General features: G+C 70.2%; 4 protein-coding genes across 9 annotated transcripts; all 4 read right to left on the reverse strand.

Annotated features, from left to right (window-relative positions):
- Nucleotides 1–153: 153 nt before the first annotated feature.
- U2AF2 (U2 small nuclear RNA auxiliary factor 2) lies at nt 154–12,576 on the reverse strand. Of its 4 annotated transcripts, none has more exons than XM_062178006.1 (12): nt 12,398–12,575; nt 10,156–10,291; nt 9,199–9,243; nt 8,135–8,238; nt 7,802–7,953; nt 6,460–6,576; nt 5,716–5,854; nt 2,611–2,690; nt 2,186–2,308; nt 1,812–1,910; nt 1,403–1,651; nt 154–658 (listed from the first exon to the last, which is right to left on the reverse strand). In XM_062178006.1, exons 1-12 carry the CDS (start codon nt 12,444–12,446, stop codon nt 524–526), a joined length of 1,428 nt encoding a protein of 475 aa, XP_062033990.1. In that variant the 5' UTR covers nt 12,447–12,575; the 3' UTR covers nt 154–523. The 4 variants fall into 4 exon arrangements, with proteins under 4 accessions (XP_062033990.1, XP_062033991.1, XP_062033992.1 ...); XM_062178007.1 differs by having other exon boundaries at nt 1,824–1,910; nt 12,398–12,573; XM_062178008.1 differs by lacking the exon at nt 9,199–9,243 and having other exon boundaries at nt 12,398–12,576.
- Nucleotides 12,577–13,724: 1,148 nt separating this feature from the next.
- Nucleotides 13,725–16,112, reverse strand: CCDC106 (coiled-coil domain containing 106). 3 transcript variants are annotated; one of them, XM_062177227.1, is made up of 5 exons: nt 16,038–16,112; nt 15,206–15,472; nt 14,956–15,132; nt 14,244–14,456; nt 13,725–14,157 (listed from the first exon to the last, which is right to left on the reverse strand). In XM_062177227.1, the coding sequence occupies exons 2-5, from the start codon at nt 15,426–15,428 to the stop codon at nt 13,841–13,843; spliced, it is 930 nt and encodes a 309-aa protein (XP_062033211.1). In that variant the 5' UTR covers nt 15,429–15,472; nt 16,038–16,112; the 3' UTR covers nt 13,725–13,840. The 3 variants fall into 3 exon arrangements, with proteins under 3 accessions (XP_062033211.1, XP_062033212.1, XP_062033210.1); XM_062177228.1 differs by lacking the exon at nt 16,038–16,112 and having other exon boundaries at nt 15,206–15,313; nt 15,398–15,875; XM_062177226.1 differs by lacking the exon at nt 16,038–16,112 and having other exon boundaries at nt 15,206–15,878.
- A 658-nt stretch (nt 16,113–16,770) lies between these two features.
- ZNF581 (zinc finger protein 581) lies at nt 16,771–18,123 on the reverse strand. Its single transcript, XM_062177229.1, has 2 exons — nt 18,055–18,123; nt 16,771–17,833 (listed from the first exon to the last, which is right to left on the reverse strand). Exon 2 carries the CDS (start codon nt 17,812–17,814, stop codon nt 17,245–17,247), a length of 570 nt encoding a protein of 189 aa, XP_062033213.1. The 5' UTR covers nt 17,815–17,833; nt 18,055–18,123; the 3' UTR covers nt 16,771–17,244.
- A 571-nt stretch (nt 18,124–18,694) lies between these two features.
- ZNF580 (zinc finger protein 580) lies at nt 18,695–20,577 on the reverse strand. Its single transcript, XM_062177141.1, has 2 exons — nt 20,444–20,577; nt 18,695–19,232 (listed from the first exon to the last, which is right to left on the reverse strand). The coding sequence occupies exon 2, from the start codon at nt 19,218–19,220 to the stop codon at nt 18,699–18,701; it is 522 nt and encodes a 173-aa protein (XP_062033125.1). The 5' UTR covers nt 19,221–19,232; nt 20,444–20,577; the 3' UTR covers nt 18,695–18,698.
- Between the last annotated feature and the right edge of the window lie 3,826 nt (nt 20,578–24,403).

Raw genomic sequence — 24,403 nt, forward strand, 5'->3', positions numbered from 1 at the left:
CCTGACGCCACTTCCGCCGCGTGCCCGCCCCGCCTCGCCCCGCCGCGGCCCCCCGGGCCCCTCCCCGCGCCCAGCCCGAAGGCCAGGAGGCCGTTGACACCGGACACAGAGCAGCGCCGCCAAGTAAAATACAACAAAATGTTTAATGAGCAAATTCGTCTTAGCAAATATGAAACTGCCACAGAGGGGGGCGGGGCGGGGCCGGGGGCGGAGTCAACTACGTAAGAAACCAGGGGCCGGGGCGCAGGGCACGGAGGGCCGGACAACGAAATTCAAAATAGTTTGGCCATAAAATATAAACACGCTATGTTCCTACGTGGGAGGGGAGAGGGCTGGGGAGGAGAGGCTGTCGGGAGGAGCGCGGGGCCGTCCCCACCCCGCCGGGCGCGGGTGCGCGTGTCCGCGGGCCGTCCCGCCGTCCAGGTGCCGCCGTGCTCGGTCATCGGTCACTCCTCTGCCCTTCTTCGGAGGGGAGGGGTGAGCGGGAGCCGCCCCGGCCCCGCCCCGCTCCGCCCCGCCGCCTCTACCAGAAGTCCCGGCGGTGGTAGGAGTCGGGGTCGCAGTACTTGGTGACCACCACTCTGTTGGCGAACTTGCGGCCAGTCAGCCCCTGCATGGCTTTCTGGCAGTCAAACACGGAGGTGAACTCCACGAAGATCTGCGGGGACGGGAGGAGGCCCGTGAGCGCCGGCCACCCGCCCGGCCCGGCGCACAGGACACCCCGCCGTGTGGAGGACGGGCAGCCCGGGCCGGGCCACCCTGCAGTCCACCCAGCCCAGCCGCCCAGCACCGACATCCAGGCGGGCCCCACTTCCCGCAGCCTCCACTGGGGGGCAGAGCTGGCTCCTCCAGCCCGCCTGTCCACGCCTCCGCTCTCCCCATCTGCTCCCCACGCCCGCCCACATCGGCACACTCGATTCCCGTGGGCTCCTCCCCACCCTTCCAACTCCCAAACCAGCCTGGGCCGAGCCAGCCTTGTCCATCTGTCCAGGCCAGCGCCACCCCTCTGCCTCCTGCTCCTGGGCAAACCACGGGGCACCCCGCGCCCCCCCTTCACGACCGGGAGGGCCACCCCCACCTGCCAGACCAGTTAGGCCCCAGCCGCTGCCCTGCTCTCTGCTCGCAGACCACCTCGGCATCCTGTCCCCTCCCCCTCCTCCCAGCGCGGCTCCCGCGACTGCCCGGCACAGGTGAGACCTCCATCAACACCCAGGGGAGCACCCGGGGAAGCGAAGGCGACACCAGACGCCTGCACTCATGTAGCAGGGACAGCCGAGGTCCCTTCAGCACTGAGTCCCAGTGCTCGCTGGCTGCCACCTCCCCTGCAGGCCCCGGGAGACCGAGAGAGGACACTGAGACACAGACAGGCAGACAGGCGCGGGCCACGCCAGGGCGCCCTGACCTTTCCACAGCCGGGCACCTCCACGCCGTCCACGGGCCGGGGGATCTCGATGGACTTGACCAGCCCGTACTTGCTGCACTCGTCCCGCACGTCCTCCACGATCTCCTCGTACTCCTCGTCGTCCAGCAGCTCCTCGGGCAGCACCATGTTCATGAGGCACAGGACCTCGGTCGGGTGGCCGCCCATCTGCACCTGGGAGCTCATCAGGCCCGGTACTTGCAAGGTCACGGGCGTCTGGTTGATGGTGCTCTGTGGGTCCACGGGGAGGCAGGGGCGTCACAGGGGGCCCCGGCCAGCCTCCCTCCACTCACGCCTATGCCCCTCGGCTCCCAGTCCCCAGCACTGCCCCAAACACCCCACAAAGCCCCTCCCCGCCCGGGGACCCTCTAGCCAACAGAAGGTGACGTGCCGGGGGGCTCACCAGCGTGGCGTTCTTGGCTCCCACACTCGCCCTCTGCACGAGCAGCTTCTTATCCCCAAGCTGCATCCCGTTCAGCCCCGCGATGGCCTGTGTGTGGACGGGAGGGGAGGGCGCAGGGAGGAGGCGCAGGTCAGAGGCTGGAAGCCCAGCACCTCCCCCCCGGGCCGGGGCACCAGTGGGGGAGGAAGGGAAGGCGAAGGCAGTTGAGAGTCCAGAAAAAGCCAAAACCAACGGAAGGGGCAAGCCCCACACACAGGGCCCTGCTCCAGGCTGGCCGCCTCCCGCCCCATCCCGAGGAGACCTCGGCTTGCAAACAGCGCAGGGCGGGGAAGGGCAGCAAATGGCCGGAGCCTGGGGCTCACCTGATCCGTGACGTTGATGTCCACGTACTCACAGAAGGCGTAACCCTTGGAGAGCCCCGTGGCACTGTCCTTGACCAGGTTGAAGGCCTTCAGAGGCCCAAAGGAGGTCAGCAGCTCTTTTACCTGCGACAGACCCAGACCCCATCAGGGCAGGGGCAGGGGTGTGGGGAGCAGGCAGGCCCAGACCACATCAGGGCAGGGCAGGGGTGGGGGTGGGGGGAGCAGTCCCAGACCCCATCAAGGCAGGGGCAGGGGTTGGGAGCAGGGGGTAGGGGAGCAGGCAGGCCTGGACCCCATCAGGGCAGGGGGTGGGGGGAGCAGTCCCAGATCCCATCAGGGCAGGGCAGGGGTGGGGGATGGGGGGAGCAGGCTCAGACCCCATCGGGATGGGGGGGTGTCTGTGTCTGCAGTGGGGGAGGGCTAACCTGGTCATCATTCAGGTAGTTGGGTAAGCCCCCGATGAACAGCTTGTGAGCAGAGTCAGGGACCACGGTGGACACAACTCCTAAGGGGAGAGAGGGGAGGACTTCAACTCCGTGACAGGTCACGTCCGTGGGCCCAGGATCCTGGGTGGTCTATGGGACCATACCACACCCAGCTGTCCACACTGCACAGCAGCACGTGGGCAGTGAAGCCGGCTCCCCAGAGAGCAGGCCCTGTGCCTCCAGCCCCAGCCGGCCTCAGCCGTAGCCACAAACCAGCAGGACAGCCCTGACCGTGGCACACTGGCAGGTCACGCGTGTGGCCCTCAGGCCTGGAAGTCTCTCCACAGCCCTGGCTCAGGGGCGCAGTTCTTGGCCTGAGGACACTCGTGACGCGGCAGAGTGGGGCAGGGGCTGCCCGGGGGTCTCCACGTGGCTTCCAAGCTCTGACTGCTGACTGTGCTCCACACCCCGCCCTGCCCTCCCCACTGGCACTGCACAGACAGAGGTCTGCTGGGCCAGCTCCAGCTCCTCCATGATGCGCCGAGCCCGCCAGCCCCTCCAGCCTCGCTGCTGGTTCAGAACCAGCCAACGCGGCCGGCCCTGCGCTGCAACCAACCAAGCTGCCAGCTGCCATGGGGAGACCCGGATGGAGCGCCAGGCTCCCAGCTTCGGCCTGAACCACGGAGTGGGGTGTGCCTCCCTCTCCCTCCCCCTTCTCCCCTTCAAATAAATACCCAAAAAGACCCAGTTAATACGGCCCTCTCCTCCTCACCCCCAGGCACCTAGTGAGAGCATTGTCACCCACCTCCATCCTGACCCTGGGGAGGAGCAGGCAGGCCAAAGAATGGGAAATCGACTCAGAACTAAGCTACTGTACCCGGAAGAAGGGGCTCAATTCAAGTTTAACTTTAAGGGCCAGCACTGTGGCATAGCGGGTAAAGCCACCGCCTGCACTGCCAGCATCCTATGTGGGCGCCAGTTCGAGTCCCGGCTGCTCCACTTGCAATCCAGCTCTCTGCTGTGGTCTGGGAAAGCAGTGGAGGATGGCCCAAGTCCTTGGGTCCCTGCACTAGCGTGGGAGACCTGGAGGAAGCTCCTGGCTCCTGGCTTCAGATCAGCGCAGCTCTGGCCATTGCAGCCATCTGGGGAGTGAACCAGTAGATAGAAGACCTCTCTCTCTCACTCTCACTCTCACTCTCACTCTCACTCTCACTCTGCCTTTCAAACAAGTAACTCTTTAATTAAAAAAATAAAATAAAATAGGCCGGCGCCGTGGCTTAACAGGCTAATCCTCCGCCTTGTGGCGCCGGCACACCAGGTTCTAGTCCCGGCTGGGGCGCTGGATTCTATCCCGGTTGCTCCTCTTCCAGGCCAGCTCTCTGCTGTGGCCCGGGAGTGCAGTGGAGGATGGCCCAGGTGCTTGGGCCCTGCACCCCATGGGAGACCAGGAGAAGCACCTGGCTCCTGGCTTCGGATCAGCACGATGTGCCGGCCGCGGCGGCCATTGAAGGGTGAACCAACGGCAAAAAGGAAGACCTTTCTCTGTCTCTCCTCTCTCACTATCAACTCTTCCTGTCCAAAAAACATAATAAAATAAAATACAGTTCGACCTCACTCTCACCACGTACGGGCGCTCGTCTGCCCCAGGGCTTGCTCTCCGCCCGGCCCCGCCTGTCCATGCTGATGTTCCCCTACAAAACCAGGCACCAACCCAGCCAGCTCCAGTGCCACCAGTGAGCCCCCGCAGCGGGTACGTGCGGAGCAGGGAGACTCAGCCTGGCAGCACCAGCGGCCCCCAGGTGCTCCCGAGCCCAGGCGTGCACCACGCTCTGCACAGAAGCCCTGGCCACACACTACAGGAAGACGAGGCACAAGGCAAACACCGGAGTCAAAAAGGCAGCCCCAAAGTTTACCTCAACCATGTGCGCCCCAGACAGCCCAGCAGGCTGGGGGCCACTCCCCAGTCCCCTGGCAGCCAGACGCCACGCCCGGGCTCTGAGCCGGCGTGCCAGGTCTCAGGGAGGCAGCAGCCAGGCTCCCCAGGCCTGGGTGTCTCCCTTGGAGGAGCGGGGAGAACACTCGCACCCAGCACCTGGTGCATGCTGACGGCCCGGGCCAAGTGTGCGCCTCAGCCTGACCCGGCGCCGGGCAGCAGGTGCCCCACAGGCCAGCACCTGCTCCCCACAACTGCTTCCTGCCTCTGCACAGAGAACAACTACTGTTCTCTGGGGGAACGCCAGGCTCTGACAGGGGAGCAACCACCCCGGCAGAGCCGTGCTTCGGGCCGTGCCCTCCCCAGAACACAAGCTGCCCAGCCACGCCCCCACTGCTCCCCCGCCGACAGCTGCCACCAAGGGAGCGGACCAGGGGTCACGCCCTGAATCTGCAGGGCAGGCACTGGCCGGGCACGGACCCCACTGACTTCACCTCCCTGGGCAAGTTACGGATCACCTCGCGCCTGGCAAGCTTTCCCAGTAAACGGCACCCTGCCCCAGGGCAGCCCCGACGACACCCAGGAACTGCTGGGTGCCAGCCTTTGGCCCTGGATGGACAAAGGCCGGGTGGACGGTTCAACCAGACAGCCCCGGGCTCCACATCACCAACCTTGGGCCTCCCGCTCACCTACAGCGGCATCAGCTGCCTCCACGGCCAATGTGCTTCCTGCACCCCCCACAGGGAGGGTCTCATGCCCAAATCCTCACTGACCCTGACGGCAACACGGCCTGGGTGCTGAGGGCAGCCTGCACGCTTTCTAGAGACGGCTACTGCATGCTGGGAAATCCTCATGCAGCCCACCCACGGTGGAAATGGCCTGGAACACAGGACCAGGGCACACACTGGGAGCCCTGCACCCTCTGAGGGCCCCAGGCCAGGAGGCCCAGGGCAGGAGCACAGCCCAGGCTGCAAGTCCCTCACTCGCTGCTGCACCTCCAGCCCGGTCCTCGCCGGCCCCCGAGCAGCTGTGTGTCCTCACGCAGACCTCAGCCCACCCGCTCTGCGGCCAGGCCCCACCCCGGCCACGCAGGGGGACCGCCCGACTCAGGGCGTGGAGAAGCACCACGCCGTGCCTCCACAGCCGGGCTGGGCCACAGAATTAGGGCTCACCAGGCACGTAGACGGAGGGGTTCTCCGACATGCCGGGCAGTGGCTGGTAGTCGTGAGGCCTGCGGATCTTCAGCGACTGGCCCTGGAAGATGATGCCGTCGAAGGCCATGGCCTGGGTGGTCTCGTCCACGGAGCGGAACTGAGAGACAGGAGAGGCGGTGAGGGACAGCGTCAGGGACAAGCGCAGCCCCAGCCCCCGGCTGCTCTTCCCTTTCACGACTCCATGTGCCACGTCCCGTGCCGGCCACCGGGAGGACAGCAGCCACATCCTGCCTCCAAGGCCCAGTGTTCTAGGGAGCGAAAACACCAGCGCCCAAGACACCCACAGGCATGGCAAGGGAAGAGGGCTCGGTGCAGAAGGTCCCAGGGGAGCACCACCACACAGGCGCCGAGCAGTCATCCCCCGAGACAGACACAGCGCGAGCCCACCACTCAGAAGCCTCTACGGTAACCAAGCCCGCTTCCGTGCCTTCACGGCATCCGGCAAGACCAGGGCTCCGACCCCAACCCACAGTCCACAGCGGAGTCAGTCTGGGAGCACCGCCGGTCAACCCGGCCCAGCCCAGCCGCGCGAGGCAGGAGCACAGCGTCTTCAGGAACAGGTCCAGGGGTCTAGACAGGCGCCTGGGCCACACGCCAGCAGAGGGCGGGCTGGAGGCAGGTTTGAGTTCTCAGAGCGCGCCACAGCAGCCGAGGGACAAGCACGGACCGCACATGCCCGACCCCAGCACCGGCCCGGCTCACCTCCAGAAAAGCAAAGTTCTTGTCTTGGTTAATCTGCACAGCCAACACAGGGTTCCCAGGAGCCTGCGTCAGCCCCCCTAGGCGCATCTGGGCGTTGAAGAAATCCATCATGGCCTCCTGCAGAGGGAATAGGAGACAGGGGGGGGCGGGGGAAGGGAGGTGGAGAGAGGAGGGGAAGGGTGAGAGAGGGAGACACAGAGGGGTTTGGGGGTAAGGGGGAGGGATGAGGGTGAGGGAGGGGAGGGAGAGGGGACAGTGAAATATGGGTGGGGAGTAGGGGGCGAGAGGGCCAAAAGCAAGAGGAAGGTGAGAAGACAGGGAGGCAGCAGCGAGAGGCGGCACAGGGCAGGAGATGGGTCGATGCGGCCGACAGGACGGAGGTTGGGAGGGAGCCACGGGGGCCCCAGGCCATCGGGGAGAGACGACAGCAGGCGTCAGACGGGCAGGGGAGGAGACAGCATGTGGGAGGAGAGGACCCAGGACACGACGGAGCGAGAGGACAGGCAGGAGCAGGAACCGAGAGAGAGAGAGAGAGAGAGAGAGGGAGGAAGAGAGAGAGAGAGAGGGAGGGAGAGGAAGAGAGAGAGAGGCCATGGGGCGGGCAGGGCAGAGCGAGGAGACCAGAGGTGGGGCGGGGCGGGAGGAGGGGCGGGAGGGGAGGAGAAGAGAGTGATGCGGAGGGACCTGGCCCTGGAGTCCGGGGGCTGGTTCATCAAATGTAGCAAAGTGCAGGTTGAGAAAGTCAGAATGGGCCTTACTTGCCTTCGACGATGGTAGCAAACTTTTTGTTGCTACGAGGGATCTCAGCCCCACAATATTTCACTTTAAAGAGAAATGGAAACAACTCTTTGATCTCGGGATTCTCAGGGGGTGCCACGGGAAGGGGTGGGGAGGGTCAGGGGACAGGAGCGGCGGGGAAGGTGGCAGGGAGGAGGTCAGGGCATCAAAACAGAGCAGCGACCATGGGAGGGAGGGAGGGCTGTGGGAAAGGCTGGGACAGCGGCACAGAAGGAGAGGCGTGTCAGAGAAGACGGGCGTGCGTCTGCGTGTGTCTGCGTGTGCCTGTGTCGAGTCTCCCTCTCTGTCTCTCCGACACGTACGTGTGATGTGTAGGTACATTAGCTGTGTGCTGGAGGAGGTTGTGGGAGGGGAGACGGGAGAGGGGGGAGGGAGGGAGGGAGGGAGGGGCCACCCCCAGCCCGGCCCCTGGCTGGCTCAACTCCATCCGTCCGTCTGGGAGGGGGCCGGGGGGGTCTCGCAGGAGCAGAGTCTGACCCGTGCAGGTTGGGGGGAGGGAATGGGGGAGGGGCGGGGGAGGGGGCAGGGCAGCAGAGGGCAGTACCTCAGTGATGCCGAAGGGGATATTGCCCACGTAGAGGCGCCGGGCCTGCCTCGTCATCTGGCTCCCAACCACGGGCACCGGCGTCGGAGTCACGGCCAGACCGTCCGGGGTCATGGTGGGGAGAAGGGCAGTGGCTGGAATCTGACCCGCAGCTTCAAGGAGAGGCACAGGCCGAGCCGTCAGGGAAGCCTGGCGCCGAGCTCGGGCACCACCCACCGCACACTCAGCTGGAGACGCTGCCGGCACTGGACCCCCGTCAGGACCCCACCCCCACCCCCACCAGCACCTCGGGTGCCCTCCTGCAGCCCCCCAGGAGCGGCCAGCGGGGCCTACCTTGCATGGCCTTGTACTGCATCGGGGTGATGTGCTCGAAGCCAGGGGGAGGCACGTCCCAGTATTTACGCACCTTCTTCTTCTTCTCATGGCGGGGGGAGCGACTGGGGGCGGGGGAGAGCGGGCGGCCAACCTCAGTCTGACCCACAGTGGCAGGGCCCCTCCCAGGCTCCGCCGAGGCCACCCCCCACGAGCTCCACTCTCCCCAGGAGAGGGGATCTGGACCCAGGCCTAGGGAGGGGTGCTGGTTTGAAGGCCGAGCGGGGGCCAGTGCTGGACACGGGCAGGGAGGAGGGGGATGTGTGGACACGGGCAGGGGGAGGGGAAGGTGTGGACATGGGCAGAGGGAGGGGAAGGCGTGGACATGGGAGGGGAAGGTATGGACACGGGTAGGAGGAGGGGAAGGTGTGGACGGGGGCGGGGAGAGGCACACAGCAGTGAGGGAGGGGAAGGTGTGGACATGGGAGGAGGGAAGGTATGGACACGGGTAGGAGGAGGGGAAGGTGTGGACGGGGGCGGGGAGAGGCACACAGCAGTGAGGGAGGGGAAGGTGTGGACACAGGCAGAGGGAGGGGAAGGTGTGGACACGGGCAGGGAGAGGCACACAACAGTAAGGGAGGGGAAGGCATGGATGCGGGCAGTGGGGAGAGGAAAGCGTGGACACGGGCAGTGAGGAGGGGAAGGTGTGGACATGGGCAGTGGGGAGAGGAAGGTGTGGACGGGGGCAGGGGGAGGGGAAGGTGTGCACACGGGCAGAGAAAGGCACACAGCAGTAAGGGAGGTGAAGGTGTGGACGCGGGCAGTGAGGAGGGGAAGGTGTGGACACGGGCAGTGGGGAGAGGAAGGTGTGGACACGGGCAGGGGGAGGGGAAAGTGTGCACGCGGGCAGTGGAGAGAGAAAGGTGTGCACACGGCAGGGAGAGACACACAGCAGTGAGGGAGGAGAAGGTGTGGACACGCGGAGGGGAAGGGGAAGGTGTGGACACGGGCAGGGAGAGGCACACAGCAGTGAGGGGAGGGGAAGGGTGTGGACACAGGGGCACAGGGGCAGGAGAGACGCTCACATCAATCCACCGTGGTCCTCTTTAGCGCCTCTGGTCAAAGGTTTGCTGGGGGGTGGGAGGGAAAGGTAGGGGAGGGGTGACTGGGGACCCTCGACTGCCCCACAGGCCACTCCCCCCCAGCTCACTGAGTCCCAAGGCTGGGGCAGGGCCGAGGAGAACAAGCGGCAAGCAGCCCCCTCGGCCCTGCCATCTCCCCCCGCCGACACTCCCGGCCCAGGAATGGGAGAGGAGGAGGAAGGGCCATAGCAGAACACTGGGAGGGGAGGGGCACCACCTCCTCCTGCCCAGCGCCCGGCCTGCCCTGGCCATGGGGGGTGGGGGGGTGGAGCAGAGCACACAAAAGCGGAATCCCTGGAGTGAGCCCGGGAGCCCAGGCTGCAGACAGTGCCCGGCTCCAACATCTCCCCATCCGGGGAGGAAGGGAACAGAGAAGCCGGAGCCAGACAGCCCCGAAGACAGCCTCCCAGAGCAGCACAGAAACAGCTCCAAGAAACAAGCCCGCGGCGGGAGCCAGCCCTGCACCGAGCATTGGCCCCGCCATCAGCGTGCCACCTCCGAGCCCGCTCCCCGCTAACACGCCTGCGAAGGCCACGCGGGGGAGACGGCTCAGTGCCTGGGCCCTGCCACCCACAGGGAGGCCAGGATGGAGTTTCGGGGTCCTAGCCTTGGCCTGGACCAGCCCCAAGCGTGGCAGCCATTCGGGGGGTGAGGCCAAAGACAAGAGCCCCCGGCCCGCCCTTCATCAAGTCCTCTTTGTGAGGAGAGCCCTCGGAGGCGGGGCAGGACAGCACCCGCAGCCCCGGCACAGCCAACGGGGAAATGAAAGAAACGCCAGGCTCGGGGGCAAACTGAGCTCAAGCCAGGCGGAGAGCTGGAACCCACCCGACAGACACGAGGCCAGGCAGGCTGCGGGGCCACCCAGACGCCCCCCACACCCAGGCTGGCCCGCCCTGGCACCTTCGCCGCCGCCTGTCCCGCGAGGCGCTCCGCTGGTCTCGGTTGCGCCGGTCCCGGCTCCGGCTCCGGCGCTTGCGGTCCCGGCTTCGCGAGCGGCTATGACTGCGCTTCCGGTGCCGGTTCTCCTTGTCCCTCTCTGGGCAAGGCAAGAGGCAGGGGCTGGGCTGAGTGGAGAGAGGACACGGGCCCAGCCCACCCTGCACGCTGGTGGCTACGCCCCAAGACCCAGGGAGGCCACCCCCAAGGGCAGGGACTCGAAGGAGGAAGGGAGAGAAGAGGCCTCCTGGGTCCACAGCAGAGGGGACCAGGGGACAGGGCCGGCAAGTGCCCCCGGGGTGAAGATACCTGAGGATGCTCAAGAGGAGCTGAGGAGCCAGAGCAGACAGGAGGCTGGCTCCTGGTCCCCCTCGAGGGCTGAGGGGCCTGACCCCAGGGTCGTCCCTGAGAGGGGCAGGGCTAGACGCTGGGGAATCAAGAGACCCAATGATGCTTTCCTGAAGGGACCCAGCGACCCCTCAGGAAAGACGTGGGCACCGGCTGGCACCCACAGCCCCCCACGTCGGCCCGGGAGCACGGAGCCAGGCGCGATCGGTTGTGCCCGGAGGCAGCACACTGAGACATGCCTTCCCTGCAGGCGGCCAAGCGGACGATCCTGCCTCCATCCCCTCGGGGCGAGGACCAGGGACTCCCGGTCCCGCGCGCCACAGCACGGGCCCGACCGGCCCACCACACGCAGCACAGGACAGGCCCACGCCCCCGTGGCCTCTGTGTCACACTGTCCAACGTGGCTACGCGTGCTCTGCCCCCACAACCACGCAAAACACCCGCCTGCGCCCTCAGCCAGAACCTGCACCCAGGCTCAGCCACAGGACGGGCGGCCGGGACGCGAGCCAGCAGCCTGCACCCGCCACGGCTGGACACGGGGCCGCGGAGCAGTCACAGTCCGCCTCCAACCCTCACCACGACACTCCCTCCGCGGAAGGCAGAGACAGAGAAACCCCGGCTGGGGCGCGGAAGAGAGGAGACGAGGGCGCCGGCCGCAGCCAGCAGCTCTGCTGCCCACGGGGACCGGCCCGGGAGGCCTCCCGCTCCAAGGCTCAGCAGCGCACAGGAAAGGGACGCCCGCGGGGTGCCGGGGACGCAAACAAGGAAATCTCCTAGGCACAGGTCGCCCAGAGACGCAGGGAGACTGGCGCGCTGGGACAAAGGGCACACGTGGGCCCCGCGGAGGAGGAGCCGCACACCTGCCAGACTCCGCACCAGCTCCTCCCCCGCTGGCCGCAGGACGCCACGCAAACGCGACCGGAACTCCGCTCCAGCCGGCGCCGTGAGCGCCTCGCGCGCCAGGTGTGCCGGGGGCCCCGCGGACGGCGGGAGGGCGGCCGCCCGGCCCTCCACGTGCGCGCCCTCCGGGCCCCGTCCCGCAGCGGCGGCACCGGGCCGTGCTCGCGAGGAGACGCGCCCGGCCCCCAGCGAGGGGCGCAGCTGCACTGCAGCTGGGCTCGCCCGCCCCGGCCCATCTCGACAGCGACGCTCTACAGCCGAAAAATTAGCAGAACACACCGAGTCCCCGGTACTCAGGCGACAGGCAGGCCCCAGCCCGGGCCGGGGCCCCCCGACCTCCGCTCCTCCGGCGCCCTCGCTCCCGCCGAACGCGAGGAGCGGGCACGGAGCCCCCGGGCGGCGCGGCGCTGCCGGGCACTGCCCCCGCGCGGACACGCAGGAGGCCCAGCCTGGGGGCCCCGGGCAGGCCGAGCGCGGGGGCGACCCTGCCCCGGCCCACGTGAGGGGGAGGGGGCCGTGCCCGCGACCGCCATTTTGAAACAAAGGGGGCGTGGAGACGCAGCCCCGGCACAACCGGAAGCGGAAGAGTTGCAGCAGCGGACGAAAAAGAAGGGGATTACAGGATCTAACATACTAATCGTCTTTGCCAAGAAAGGGAGAGAGCGAGCAGAGCTAGGGTCGACGTCTCCGGCGCCAGCGCGCCGCGTCCCCCTTCGCCACCTCCGCGGGGACCACGTGGGCGCGGGCGGGCGCCGTGCGCATGCGCCACGGGCCCGCGCCCGCCGCCCCTGCCCCTCGCCGCGCCGCGGGCGGTCACGTGAGCGAGGCGCGCGCCGCGGGAGGGGGGGTGGATCGCGCGGCGCCGAGGAATGGGAAACGAGGGGGAAAATGGCGGGGGCCGAGGAGCGAAGCGAGGAGCCACCCCTCCCGCGCCGCCCCGCCACCCCGGCGCCCTCACCTTGTTTATTCTCGTTGAGCTGCCGCTCGAACTCGTCGAAGTCCGACATGCTGAGGCGGCCGCGTCGGGCCCTGTGCAGCGCTCGCCTCGCCTCGCCGCCCGCCCGCTCCGGCCGCTTCGGCTACTTCCGCCGCTAGCTTCGGCTACTTCCGGCCGCCGCCGGCGCTGTACCGCCTCCTACCTAATCAAGCCCCGGCAGCCCGCCCCGCCCAGGCTCCGCCCCTCGCCCCGCCCGAACCCCGCGAGCCCCGCCCCCGAGCCTGGCTCCGAAGCGCGTCGGCTCTTTCCGGACGGTCGGCCTCGGCGGCTTCCGAAAACGCCCGAAGCGAGGGCCTGGCCGGCGTCTCGGGTTTCCGTAACTTTCCGGAAGTCAGCGCCTCGCCGTCCGGCGGTGTTCGCGGGTCCTCGCGTCCCTCGGCGCAGAGCCCTCTCCGCGGGTTCGGCTCCTCCCGACAATTCCAACCGCCCCAGTCTCTCCCTCTGCAGATCCGCCGCGCTGCTCCGCCGGCCCCGCCCAAGCAATCGGCCACTGCCGACGACCTTTCCGAGGGTTTCGGCGCTCGCCAGAGGCTTCGGCTCTTTCCGGAGAGTCCGCTCGCGCACTCCTCCCCTACCAGAGAGCTTCGGCTCCTTCCGCCGCGGCTTCGGGAAGCCCCTCCCTCACGGAGGCGGCTTCGGCTCTCTCCGGCGGCGCTTCGGCTCCTTCCGGCGGCGGGAACCGAAAAGGGAGGGAGGACGGAGGCGAGGTGGGTCTGGGGCCCGGGTCCAGAGAAGGGGGCGGGGTCCGGGCTCTCGGCACCTGGCTCTCCCGATGGGAGAGAGGAAGGAAGGAAGGGCCGACTCTCCGGAGCGCCTGAGGCGGCTGCGCGAGGCAGCAGCAGCCTGCGGGCTGGAGGGCGCGCGCGGCCGCTGCGGAGGTTGCCAGCGCGGCTCTGCGCGCCTGCGCAGGGGCTGAGGCGGGCTACTGCGGCTGCGCGGAGGCCGGTCTGAGGCGGGGTGGCGGTGTCGGGTTCCAGGGCCCCCACTGCGCGTGCGCGAGGCTTTCCCTGCCTAAAAGGAGTCCGAATTCCCGACCGTTAAGCACGACCGCCCGCTCCCGGTTGTCTTGGCAACTGCGTCCGCGCTCTCGCTCCCCTGCCGCCGCGCGCACGCGTGGAAGGCGGTGGAAGCACCACTTCCGGGACGGGGCCAACGTCGCGCTGCTGCCCCCTGGCGGCAGACGGCCGCCGTGCCACGCCGCGCCCAGGGGTCCTGGGCGCCGCCCCCGGGGGGCTCGCCCCACCCTGTGCTCCCCAACCCCTCTCCCCCTCCGAGGAAAACGCTGGGGCCCAGTCTGCGCCAAAGCGCCACGTCTCTGTTTTATTTTTACTTTTTTAACTTAGATTCCGGGGCCGCCTGCCCGAGCGTCACGTCTCTCGTGGGATCCGCGCGAGCGAGCGCGGGTCACCGCTTGAAGCGGTAGGTGATGGGCAGCAGCAGCTTGCTCTTCTTGAGCGCCTGCACCTTCTTGAGCGTCTCGTCGTCCAGCGCCAGGAAGCAGCGGCGCGAGTACTCGAGCAGGCGCTCCTTGGAGGGGTCGAACTCGCCCACCTCGGCCAGCTTCTCGGGGGCCACGATGAGCAGCTCGGCGATGGGCGTGGTCAGCGCCACGGTGTTGCGGTCCACGCGGTGGTGCTCGAAGGCCCGCGACATGCTCTTGAGCTTCTGGAAGGTGCCCAGGATCTTCTTGTAGCGGCACAGCACGCCGTCGGCGTCCTTCACTGCGGGGCACAGCGGGCGGCGGTCAGGCCCGGGGCCGCGGCGCGGGGCAGGGCGCGCGCCCCGGGCCGGAGCTCCCCCCGCTCACCGCGCTGCCGCTCCCGGGCCTTGGGCTTCCCGAAGCGCCTCCGGCCGGCGCCTGCCCGCGGCCTCTGCCTCTTCCTCTCGCCGGCGCTGCCTTCCTCGGACGCGGCGCTGAGCGACGAGGCGGCCGACTCCAGGTCCGAGGCCTCGCCCCCCGCGCCGCCGCGGCTGTCCCCCTCCGCCCGCCGGGGCCCCGGCTTCGCCCGGCAGTGGTCCTCTGGGGGCGGGATGGGGGCCGGGGGAGAGCAAAGGCGGCAGGTGAACGGCGGCCGCGCTGACCCGCGGGGCCCCTGTAACCGCGTGGGGCTCCTGGAGGGCAGTGGGAGCCGGGAGACAGGGGCTCTGGGCCTGGTAGGCTGGGGACAGCCAAGGCCTCCGGCTGCACCGGGCGCGCTCCCCGGGGACACGGGTGCCGGAAAGGCTCTGTGCTGAGCTCCCCAGGAACCATCCGCGGGGGAGACAGCCAGATCCTGACAGCGTAGGCCCGGGCAACACGGGCCCGTGCGTGGCGCAGGGTTTGGGGAGAAGGGGGTTCGCAGAGGGAGGGACGGCAGGGCCCCCGCTGCGGCTGGGCACCCTAGGACACAGGCTACCGAGGCGGCCAGGCGGTGGTCAGCACGCGTGGGTCCGGCAGTAAACCGGCCGGGCTGCTTCTGGCCCCGGGCCAGCACGGGAGGGAGCGGGGCGGGGCACGGGGTCGCGGCCCGCGCGCCCACCTGCGTCCACGCGCGCAGAGGAGATGAACTTGTCCAGCTGGCAGCGCAGGAAGTCCCGCTCCTCCTCCAGGTCCTCGATGCGCTTCTGCAGCCACGAGTTCCTCTCCAGGGCCAGGTGCAGCTGCGCCTTGACGCTGTTCATCAGGGCCAGGGTGGGCGACGCGGCCTCCGCGGGCTCTGCGGCGGGAGCGCAGCGGTCACCCTGCGGCCGGCGGCCCGCGCCCCCGCGCCCCGCGCCCCCGCCGCTCACCCTCGAAGCCCGCCTGCGAGGAGTTCAGGCTGTAGAAGAGCTGCGAGTCCAGCGGGGGCGCCTCCTCGAAGGGGACGGAGACCTCGAAGCCCTCATCGTCCTTCTTCACTGGACAGGAGAGGCCCGCGGTCATGCGCCAGGCGGCCGCAGGCCCCGCCGGGGCCGCCCCCCACCGCGGCCCCGCGTCCTCACTCGTCCGCCTCCGGCCGCTCCGCTCGCTCATCGCCGGGCTGTCTGTGGACCCCGCAGCGGAGCGCCTCAGGGGCACTGGACAGAAACAGCAGCCACAGATGGAGGGGCCCGCCCGGGGTCTGGGGGGGAGGGGACCCCATGCTCCAGGACCCCGCGCTGCGGGCGCCTAGCCGAGACCCGAACGGACGGACGGCTGGGGCCTGGGCACCCCCGGGGCTGCTGGGGCACAGGGAGCCCCTGGCCCGCACGGCGAGGACCCCCCGCGAGGGTTCTCTCCAGGCCCAGCCGAGCCGCAGGTGCAGGGAGAAGCTGCCCCAACTTCGGCCCACGCGCGGCGGCTCCCGGCTCCTGGTCGTCCCACGCCCCTCCCCCGCACTCGCCTGGAGCCAGCAGAGCCCCTCCCCCATGACGGGGGGGGCTGGGCGCGTGCGCAGTGCGGGGGAAGGTCACGCGTGGGCATGCGCCCCCCGCCCCCGCCCTTTGTCCCGCGGGTGGGAGGGGGAGCGGTCGTGGCGGGGGGGGGGTGGGATTGTCCCTGCAATAATAGGCCAAGGGTGCGGACGCGGCCACCGTCCCCCTCCCCACCTCCCCCGCCCCGTGCCCCGGGTCCGAGGGGCCGGAGCTGCCCGCGCTCACCCACCCGCGCGCGGAATCTGGGCCGCGGACCGGCGGCGGCGGCGGCGCCCATGCCCGGCGCGGGGGAGCGTCTGCAAAGTGTCACGGAGAGCGAAGGGAGGCGCCCGCCCGCTCGCGGGCGGGGCGGCGGCGGAGCGGGGCTCTGGACTGGGCGGCCGAGCGGGACGCGGGGAGCTCGGCGAGGCAGGGTCCAGCCGGCCCGGCGCCTCTCCTGCCGGAGCCCTGGCACCCAGGTGAGACCCCGCCGTTTGCGGCAGAGGCCGGGAGCCGCACTTGCGCGACGGCCCCTTACAGCACTCCCCCGCCCTGCACGAAGCTCAGGCAGGGAGCGTCACGAAATTCCCATCCCAGCGAGATGGCTTGGCTCGGGGGGTCCCTAGGGTGGATGGCGACGGTCCCCGGAGAAGGGGAGGGCGGTGTGGGATCCGTGGTGTGTACCCAGGGCCCGGCCAGGGCAGACCCCACGATCGGTCCCCAGGAAGGGGAGGGCCCCCCTCTCCCCGGGAAATGAGGGGTTCCGAGGCTGCGTGCCAGCCCGGAAGACATTCCTCCAGCCTCAGTGTGCTCACCTGTAGAATGGGGGGTCCGACCCCTCCCTGGCACCGCGCGGTGGCGGACTCGTGCAGCAAGCCCGCCCCCACACCTGTCCACAGTCAGACGGCGGGGTAGGGGGCACAGCCACGGCCCACTCGCGGCGGGAGGCTCGCGCGGAGCAGGCAAGGCACGCGGGGTGGGAAGGCAGGCGTTTATTAACCCCGAGGCCCGGCCGGCCGCGCCTGCGCCCCCGGGAAAGCTGCGGTAAGGGGTCCCATGCGCCCTACGTGGGTCTCTCTCTGCAGCGCAGGCGTGCCTGCGTGGTTAAGTCTCGGAGGGGAGCCCGTCCACCCGCGCAGGCCGGAGGGCGCTAATGGCACAGAAGCGCGGCGTCCCACGCACTCGCGAGTCAATGCTTGCAGCGGTGTGTCTGTCACGGTGCACCGCACCTCGGGGACCCCAAAACACACCGGATGCCGTCCGCCCGTCCAGTCTCGGGTAGGCGGCGGGACGCAGCTGTGGGCCCCGGCTGCCTCCCAGAGGCCACGGAGTCCGCGCAGGCCGCGCCCGGGGCCCACGGCGCACGGCCAGGGCTGGGCGGGGCGCGGGGTCTCCCCCTCCGCGCGCTCCTCCCCAGGCCCTGCCTGCGGAGGGGGTGCGGGCCGGCGCAGGGCCGCTCACGGGTGTTTCCACCGCGCGTGCTTCTGCAGCGTGTTCTGCTCCATGAAGCGGCGTGGGCAGTGCGGGCACTGGAAGGGGCGCTCGCCCGAGTGCACGCGGCTGTGCTGCGCCAGCTCGCCCGCGTCCCGGAAGCGGCGTGGGCAGAGCGGGCAGCCGTGCGGCCGGCCCCCGCCGGCGCGGTGCACGGCGTGGTGGCGCGCCAGGTGGCTGGCCCGCTTGAACGCCTTCCCGCACGTGTCGCACTCGAACGGCTTCAGCTCCGAGTGCGTGATGCTGTGGCGCTGCAGGTAGGACATGTACTCGAACACGCGCGAGCACACGGGGCAGCTGTAGCACTTCTTCTGCGCCGCGCCCCCGTCCGCGCGCGGCGGCCCCGGCGCCGCCTCGTCCACCAGCACCGTGTAGGGCACGCCCTGCGTGTCGATGAGCAGGTAGGGGCTGAGCCGCGCGGGGGGCGAGGCCTGCGGGGGTCCCGCGGACGACGAGGGGCCCGGCTCCGGGGCCTCCATGGCCTGCGCGCGGGCACGCGCCGGGCGCTGCGGGCAGGGGCTCGGCAGCACCAGCATCCGGCGGCGTGGCTGAGGCCTGGCGGGCGGGGAGCGGAGTTCAGGGCGCCCGCCGCGCGCCCCCCGCCCCAACCCCACCCGCGCCCCGCGGGGCTCCTCGGAGGGCGGCCCTGGACCCCGCCCCAGCGCCCCCGCCCGGGCCCCCGGCGGCGGCCGCGTCCCTGTGGCCACGCAGAGGCCGCTCCCGCCCGCCCCCTGGGGACCCCCCGGCTCCCGCGGCCACGCCCCTCGCCCACCTACCTCCGGCTCCTCCGGGGTCCTCGCCCATCCACCACCACCTGCGGCGCGCGGGGAACGCCCCCCGGGACGCCGGCCCGCAGGTGCCCTCCGCCGGCCCCCGGACGCGGTGCAGCGGCCGCCGAGCTCCGGGCGGCCAGGGGCGGCGGCACGGGCGCCCCCGCGGAGGCCGGCGGCGCCCGCAAAGACGAGAGGAGCCCGGGAGCGCGGGGCGAGGGTCCGCGGCTGCAGCGGCGGGGGCGGGGCGCCGGGGCGTGCGGGAAACGGCTCCGGCCGGAAACACGCGCCGGAAGGAAGGTTCCCGGGGCCGCCCGCGCCCCGCGCCCCGCGCCCCGCGCCCCGCGCCCCGCGCCCCGCGCCCCGCGCCCCGCGCCCCGCGCCCCGCGCCCCGCGCCTGCACGCAAGGAAGAGCCCCAGGACCGAGTGCGGAATGTTTATTGAGCCAAGGGGGGCGGGGGGCAGATCGGGGCAGACACAGACTCGGGCCGCACAGGGCCCCTGCCCCTTCGGCCGCGCTGCCCACGCAGGCGAGCGCGGCGGGGCCGGCGGCTTCGGAGGGAAGGAGACGGGGGAACCGAGGCCCGGCGAGGCGGCGACCTCCGCAGAGCCGGGGAGCGTGCGTGTGCGCGCGGGAGCGGCGCGGGGCCTCAGTGCAGCCGCACGTGCTGCGCCAGCTCCGCGGCGTCCTGGAAGCGGCGCGGGCAGAGCGGGCAGGTGTGCGGCGGCCCGGCGCGGGCGCGGTGCGTGGCGCGGTGCCGGGACAGGTGGCTGGAGCGCTTGAAGGCCTTGCCGCAGGCGCCGCACGTGAACGGCTTGAGGTCCGAGTGCGACACGCGGTGGCTCTGCAGCCGCAGCGGGCTGGCGAAGACGCGGGCGCACTCCGGGCAGCTGTAGCCCTTGCGCGGGCCCGGCTCGCCCGCGGCCGCCTCGCGCGGGGCCCCGGCGCCCCGCGGCTCCTCCTCCAGCTGCACCGTGTACGTGTAGGGGACCCCGTTCGCGTCGATGAGCAGGTGGCGGCCCAGCCGCGGGGGCCGAGGCCCCGCCGCCGCCGAGGGCGTGGAGGGGGCGCCCTCCGCCTTGGGGAACGGGGGCGCCTTGGGGGGCGGTGGGTCCATGACCTCCGGGGAGGCGGCCCGAGGGTGCGGCGGCCGCGGCGGCAGCAGCAGCATCGGGAGCGGCAGCTGCGAGGGGAGACGGGTTACGATGACCACTACCCCTGGGGAAATGGGGGTCGCCCCCCGGGGCCCGCCCCCCGCCCCCCGCCCCAGCCTGCACCTCCAGACCCGGCGGCTGGGAGCAGCGAGGGGAGACGGGTCACGATGGCCACTACCCCTGGGGAAATGGGGGTCGCCCCCCGGGGCCCGCCCCCCGCCCCAGCCTGCACCTCCAGACCCGGCGGCTGGGAGCAGCGAGGGGAGACGGGTCACGATGGCCACTACCCCTGGGGGAATGGGGGTCGCCCCCCGGGGCCCGCCCCCCGCCCCCCGCCCCAGCCTGTGCCTCCAGACCGCGGCGAGGGGAGACGGGTCACGATGGCCACTACCCCTGGGGAAATGGGGGTCGCCCCCCGGGGCCCGCCCCCCGCCCCCCGCCCCAGCCTGCGCCTCCAGACCGCGGCGAGGGGAAACGGGTCACGATGGCCACCACCCCTGGGGAAATGGGGGTCGCCCTCCGGGGCCCGCCCCCCGCCCCAGCCTGCGCCTCCAGACCGCGGTGAGGGGAGACGGGTCACGATGCCCAATACCCCTGGGGGAATTGGGGCCCGCCCCCCGCCCCAGCCTGCACCTCCAGACCCGGCGGCTGGGAGCGGCGAGGGGAGACGGGTCACGATGGCTACTACCCCTGGGGGAATGGGGGTCGCCCCCGGCCTCCCTGGGAGCGGAGAGGGGAGACAGATTACGATGCCCCCTACCCCAGGGGAAATGGGGCTCGCCCCCCGCCCCAGCCTGCAGACCCCAGGACTCCAGCCCGCACCTCGCAGGCGCCGTCCAGGCGAACCCGGCGAGGCAGGTCCTCGCCCCGGCCCCGCGCGCGCACCCGCACACGGCCCGCAGCCCCGGCCTCTTTTGTCTCCCGCTGCGAGCCCTCCTGGGGTCCCGGCGGCCCGCCCTCGCCCCTTCCCCGGCTCGGGGCGCTGCGGACGCCCCCGGCCCCACCCCCGGGGCCCCGCTGACCCAGCTCCCCATTGGCACGCGGGTCTCGGTCCACACCGCCGCGGGCTGCGGGGCCTCGGGTTCCTCCCCCCACCCAACTCCCTGTCCCGAGCCCCCTCCTCGGGCACGGCCGGCCCCACCCCAGGTCCGCACGGCGCGGCCCCCGCCCGGGCCCCCGGGCTCCCCGCGCCCCCACCCCGGCCCCGCCCAGGGTCCTCCCCCCGTCCCGGCCCCCGTACCCGGTGCAGCGCCTCTCGGGTCCGGAGGAGCGAGCCGAGGTCCCGGGCGGCGCCGGGCTTCCCCCTGGCGAGCGCCGGCGGCGGCACCGAGACTCCGGGGGCAGCTCCGGGCCGGCGGCGCCGGGGACGCGGGGACCCGGGGGCGCGGGCGAGGGGCGGCGGCGTCCCTGGGAAAAGGCGCCGGCCGGAAGCGCGCGCGGGGCCCGCACGAAGGTTCCGCCTCGGCGGAGCGCCGGCGAGGACGCAGCCCCCCGGGTGGGAGCGGCTGGTGCCGCCGGGCCCCCCGGGCCCCGGACAGGGCCGGTCAGCGGCTGGGACGGAGCCTGAGCGATCGGCAGCCCGCAGCTGAGTCTGGGGCCTGACGTCCCACCGGGCACTGGCGCGCCCGGGAGTGTCCGCTTCCTCCGCCCGAGGGCTGAGAGGGAGAGGGGTGCTTTGGAGGCTCGGGTGGCCCTGGAGGCCGCGGCGGCTGCGGCGCAGGAGCGAGGGGGCTGCGGGCGGCCCCCTCCTAGGGCGCTGTCCAGCGGCGCCTGCTGCCCATCAGGGCCTCGGCCTGCGCGCCCCGCACACCAAGCACCTGCTGCTGGCCCCTTCTTGAAACCTCACCGGCCCCGAGTGGACACTTGACCCCGGGCAGCTGCAAGACGGTTTCGACCACAAATCTTTGGGGGGGGGGGGTGAACGCTCTACTGGGAAATATACTTTTTAAAGCTTTGATTGGCGGTTAGAGGGCGCTTCCTTCCATCCGCTGGTTCACCCCCCAAATGGCCACAGTGGCCAGGCCGGGAGCCAGGAGTTTCCGTGTCTCCCACGCCGGTGCAGGGGCCCAAGGACTTGGCCATCTTCCACTGCTTTCCCAGGCCACAGCAGAGAGCTGGCTCGGAAGTGGAGCAGCCGGGACTCGAACCAGGGAACCGGCGCCCACAGGGGAGGCTGGTGCCACAGGCGGAGACAGCCTACCCCCTGCAGCGCCAGCCCCTTTACTGGGCAGTATTTAAAACGCACACACAAATTCAAGTTCCTAGGCGCACTTGGAGGGGGGTCTCGGCCTGGCACCGGTCAGCTGGAGTTGGAAACCCTCTGCCATCCCCAGGAAACCTCCCTCCATTGAAGCAGCGTTGTGATCGCAGCCAGATTGGCTCCCCCAAGCTATGCCTCCCAGAGGGGCGTGTGGGGGGGAGGTGGCGGTGGGGGAGGCGGCCAGGGCCCTGGGCAGGGGTGGTGGGGGCGGCCAGGGCCCCAGGAGGCGGTGGTGGGGGCGGCCAGGGCCCCCTGTGGCGGTGGTGGGGGCGGCCAGGGCCCCAGGCGGGGAGGGGGGCGGCCAGCCCCTCACACTGTCTGCCCGCACAGACACCTGCTGTAGGTGCACAATACCAAACAGACCCCCAAGATGCAGTACCGGAGGTGGGGGCAGAAGCCATGTCCTGAGTGATTTTTACTTTTTAAAACTTTTATTTCTTTGCAAGGAAAAATGACAGAGAGAGAGGATCTTCCATGTGCTGGCTCGGTGCTCAGATGCCTGCACGGAGCAGGGCCAAGGTCAGGAGGCAGGCGCTCCCGTGGGGCGGCAGGGACCCCAGCACTTGGGCCCTCGTCGACGCCTCCTCAGGCCTTAGCAGTGAGGCGCGGACATCCCAGATGGTGGCTTCACCCACGGCACCGGTGCCTGTCCCCAAGGGACACTTCCCACGTTGACTTACGTTTGATAATGACCTTGGATACAGAACTGCGTTCAGTAAGTATGTCGTTAAAATTAACACCACCTGTTTCTTTTTGCCTTTTTTTTTTTTTTAGCGTGGCTACTAAGACTTTTCAGCATCATGCCCGGCTCACATCCTGGTCCTGCTGGACAGCGCTGCCTAGAGGGTGTCGCCCCCGGATTAGTACCGGCCACCGTCGCCTCCCCGCACCCGGGGTCACGGCCACAGTCGCCTCCCCTCCCCCGCACCTGGGGTCACAGCTGCCGTCGGCCCCCCTCCCCCGCGCCCGGGGTCACGGCCCCCAGAGGTCTTCAGTGACACCCTCCGTCTACACTGCTGGCATTTGGGGCAGGGTCACTCGGGTCCCTGGCCTCACCCACCCATGTCCTGTCCCCGTCAGGATCCGTGATGGCCTAGCTCCTTTCTGGTCTGTGTGACTGCCTCCCCTGCTGTCCGGCTCTGCCCCAGTCTACTCTGGTCCGATCCAGCAGAGATGGGCGTTTGGCTCAGCGTTCGCACACTGGGAGGCAGCCGCGCCGCCCACCTGGCCAACCCCCATGGAGCTCCTCCGAGCTCCCGGCCCAGCCTGGCCCAGCTCCAGGCACCCGGGAGTGAGCCAGCGGTGGAAGACCTCTCTCTGCCTTTCTAATACGATGAAGGCAACTTTAAAATAGACTTGTGTGACCCAGCCAGGGTCCTAGAAGAGGGCAGGGGGCAAGCCAATGTTGAGTGACAGTAAGGGATTCTTCACCCACCCGAAGTCGGGCATCATCGCCCCGGTGCTGCAAACCCCTGGCCACCCCGGGACACGAGGCTGAGGACCAGAAAGGCCCCGGTGCCACCCCGCCCCTGAAATGCACACAGAGCCACGCCCCCCCTCGCCCCGCATCAGCCCCAGCCCTGCCTCTCCTCTCGCACCCTGCACCAGCCTCCCCAATATGGCCTCCAGTTACCTTCCCACACCGGCTCCTCTCACACCCGTGCGCCATGCGAAACCCGTCCTCAGTCCCTGTCAGCCCTGGGACCAAGCCCAAGTCCAGCGGTGTGAATCCAAGGCCCCCATGCGGGGGCCCGGTCACGTCCCCCCTCCCCCCCGCGCCACACCAGGGTCTGACAGCTCCACGCGCTAAGGCTGGCGAGCTGGTGCCTGCCCGGGACCTCCTCCCCACACCCCTGCCCACAGCTGGACATCTCCCAGGAGCCCCTCACCAGCCTGCTGGCTCCGAAGGCTCTAACATCGCTACTTAAAATGCACCCCTCCCCCGCCCCCGTCGGTGCCTACAGCGGGAACCCTTCATCTGGGCACTCATGGCTTCTCACAACCTGACCCCTTTGCAAAATCCTGGCCTCATCCAACCCAGCCCAGAGCGCCACAGTGAGCCACCCAGAGTCTTCCACCCACGCCCCCACGGTGAGCCACCCAGAGTTCTCCACCCACGCCCCCACGGTGAGCCACCCAGAGTCCTCCACCCACGCCCCCACGGTGAGCCACCCAGAGTTCACCCACGCCCCCACGGTGAGCCACCCAGAGTCCTCCACCCACGCCCCCACGGTGAGCCACTCCCGAGTTCACCCACGCCCCCACGGTGAGCCACCCAGAGTCCTCCACCTACGCCCCCACAGTGAGCCACCCAGAGTTCTCCACCCACATCAAGGTTAGGCCGCCACGCCTCTGTTCCCGGTCCGCCCGGCGCCCCCACCCCGGCCTCTGCTCCCAGTCCGCCCGGCGCCCCCACCCCGGCCTCCAAGGCTCCCGGAAAGGTCCTGTGCCCCTCTGGGCAGTCTCTCTCCCCTCCAGCTGCAGGGGGCAGAGCCCCCAAACGTCCACTCACACTGCCTGCGACAGGGACTCTGTTCAACCCCCGGTCTTCCAGCCCCACGAAGGGCAAAGGGGGCGGAGCAGGCGGGAGTCGCTGGGTCCCCCAGCCAGCCACCCTCTGGAGCGCCTCCCTGGAGGGGCCCCTCTTTCTGGAGGGCAAAGAGCAATAAAAGGTCTTTGTCCAGATAGGAGCCAAAACCAGAGGGGGCCAGCGCTCCATCTGCAGCTCCTCGGCGCCCACTGGACAGCTGGGGGAACCCAAGGGTGGGCAAACAGGCGAGGGAGGGGCAGTCAGTGGCCCTGGGTCACACAGCTGGCCCGGGGCTGGCTAGGGTGATGTCCCCTCCCGGACGTGGTGGCCCCAAACCGCACCGGGCTCTAGTCTTCCTCAGTGCCTTGGCCTTGGCCTCCACCACCGTGCGGGAAGTCCCCGCGTAGCCG

The sequence above is a fragment of the Lepus europaeus genome, chromosome 19, assembly GCF_033115175.1.
Source record: "Lepus europaeus isolate LE1 chromosome 19, mLepTim1.pri, whole genome shotgun sequence".
In the NCBI taxonomy this organism is placed as follows: Eukaryota; Metazoa; Chordata; class Mammalia; order Lagomorpha; family Leporidae; genus Lepus; species Lepus europaeus.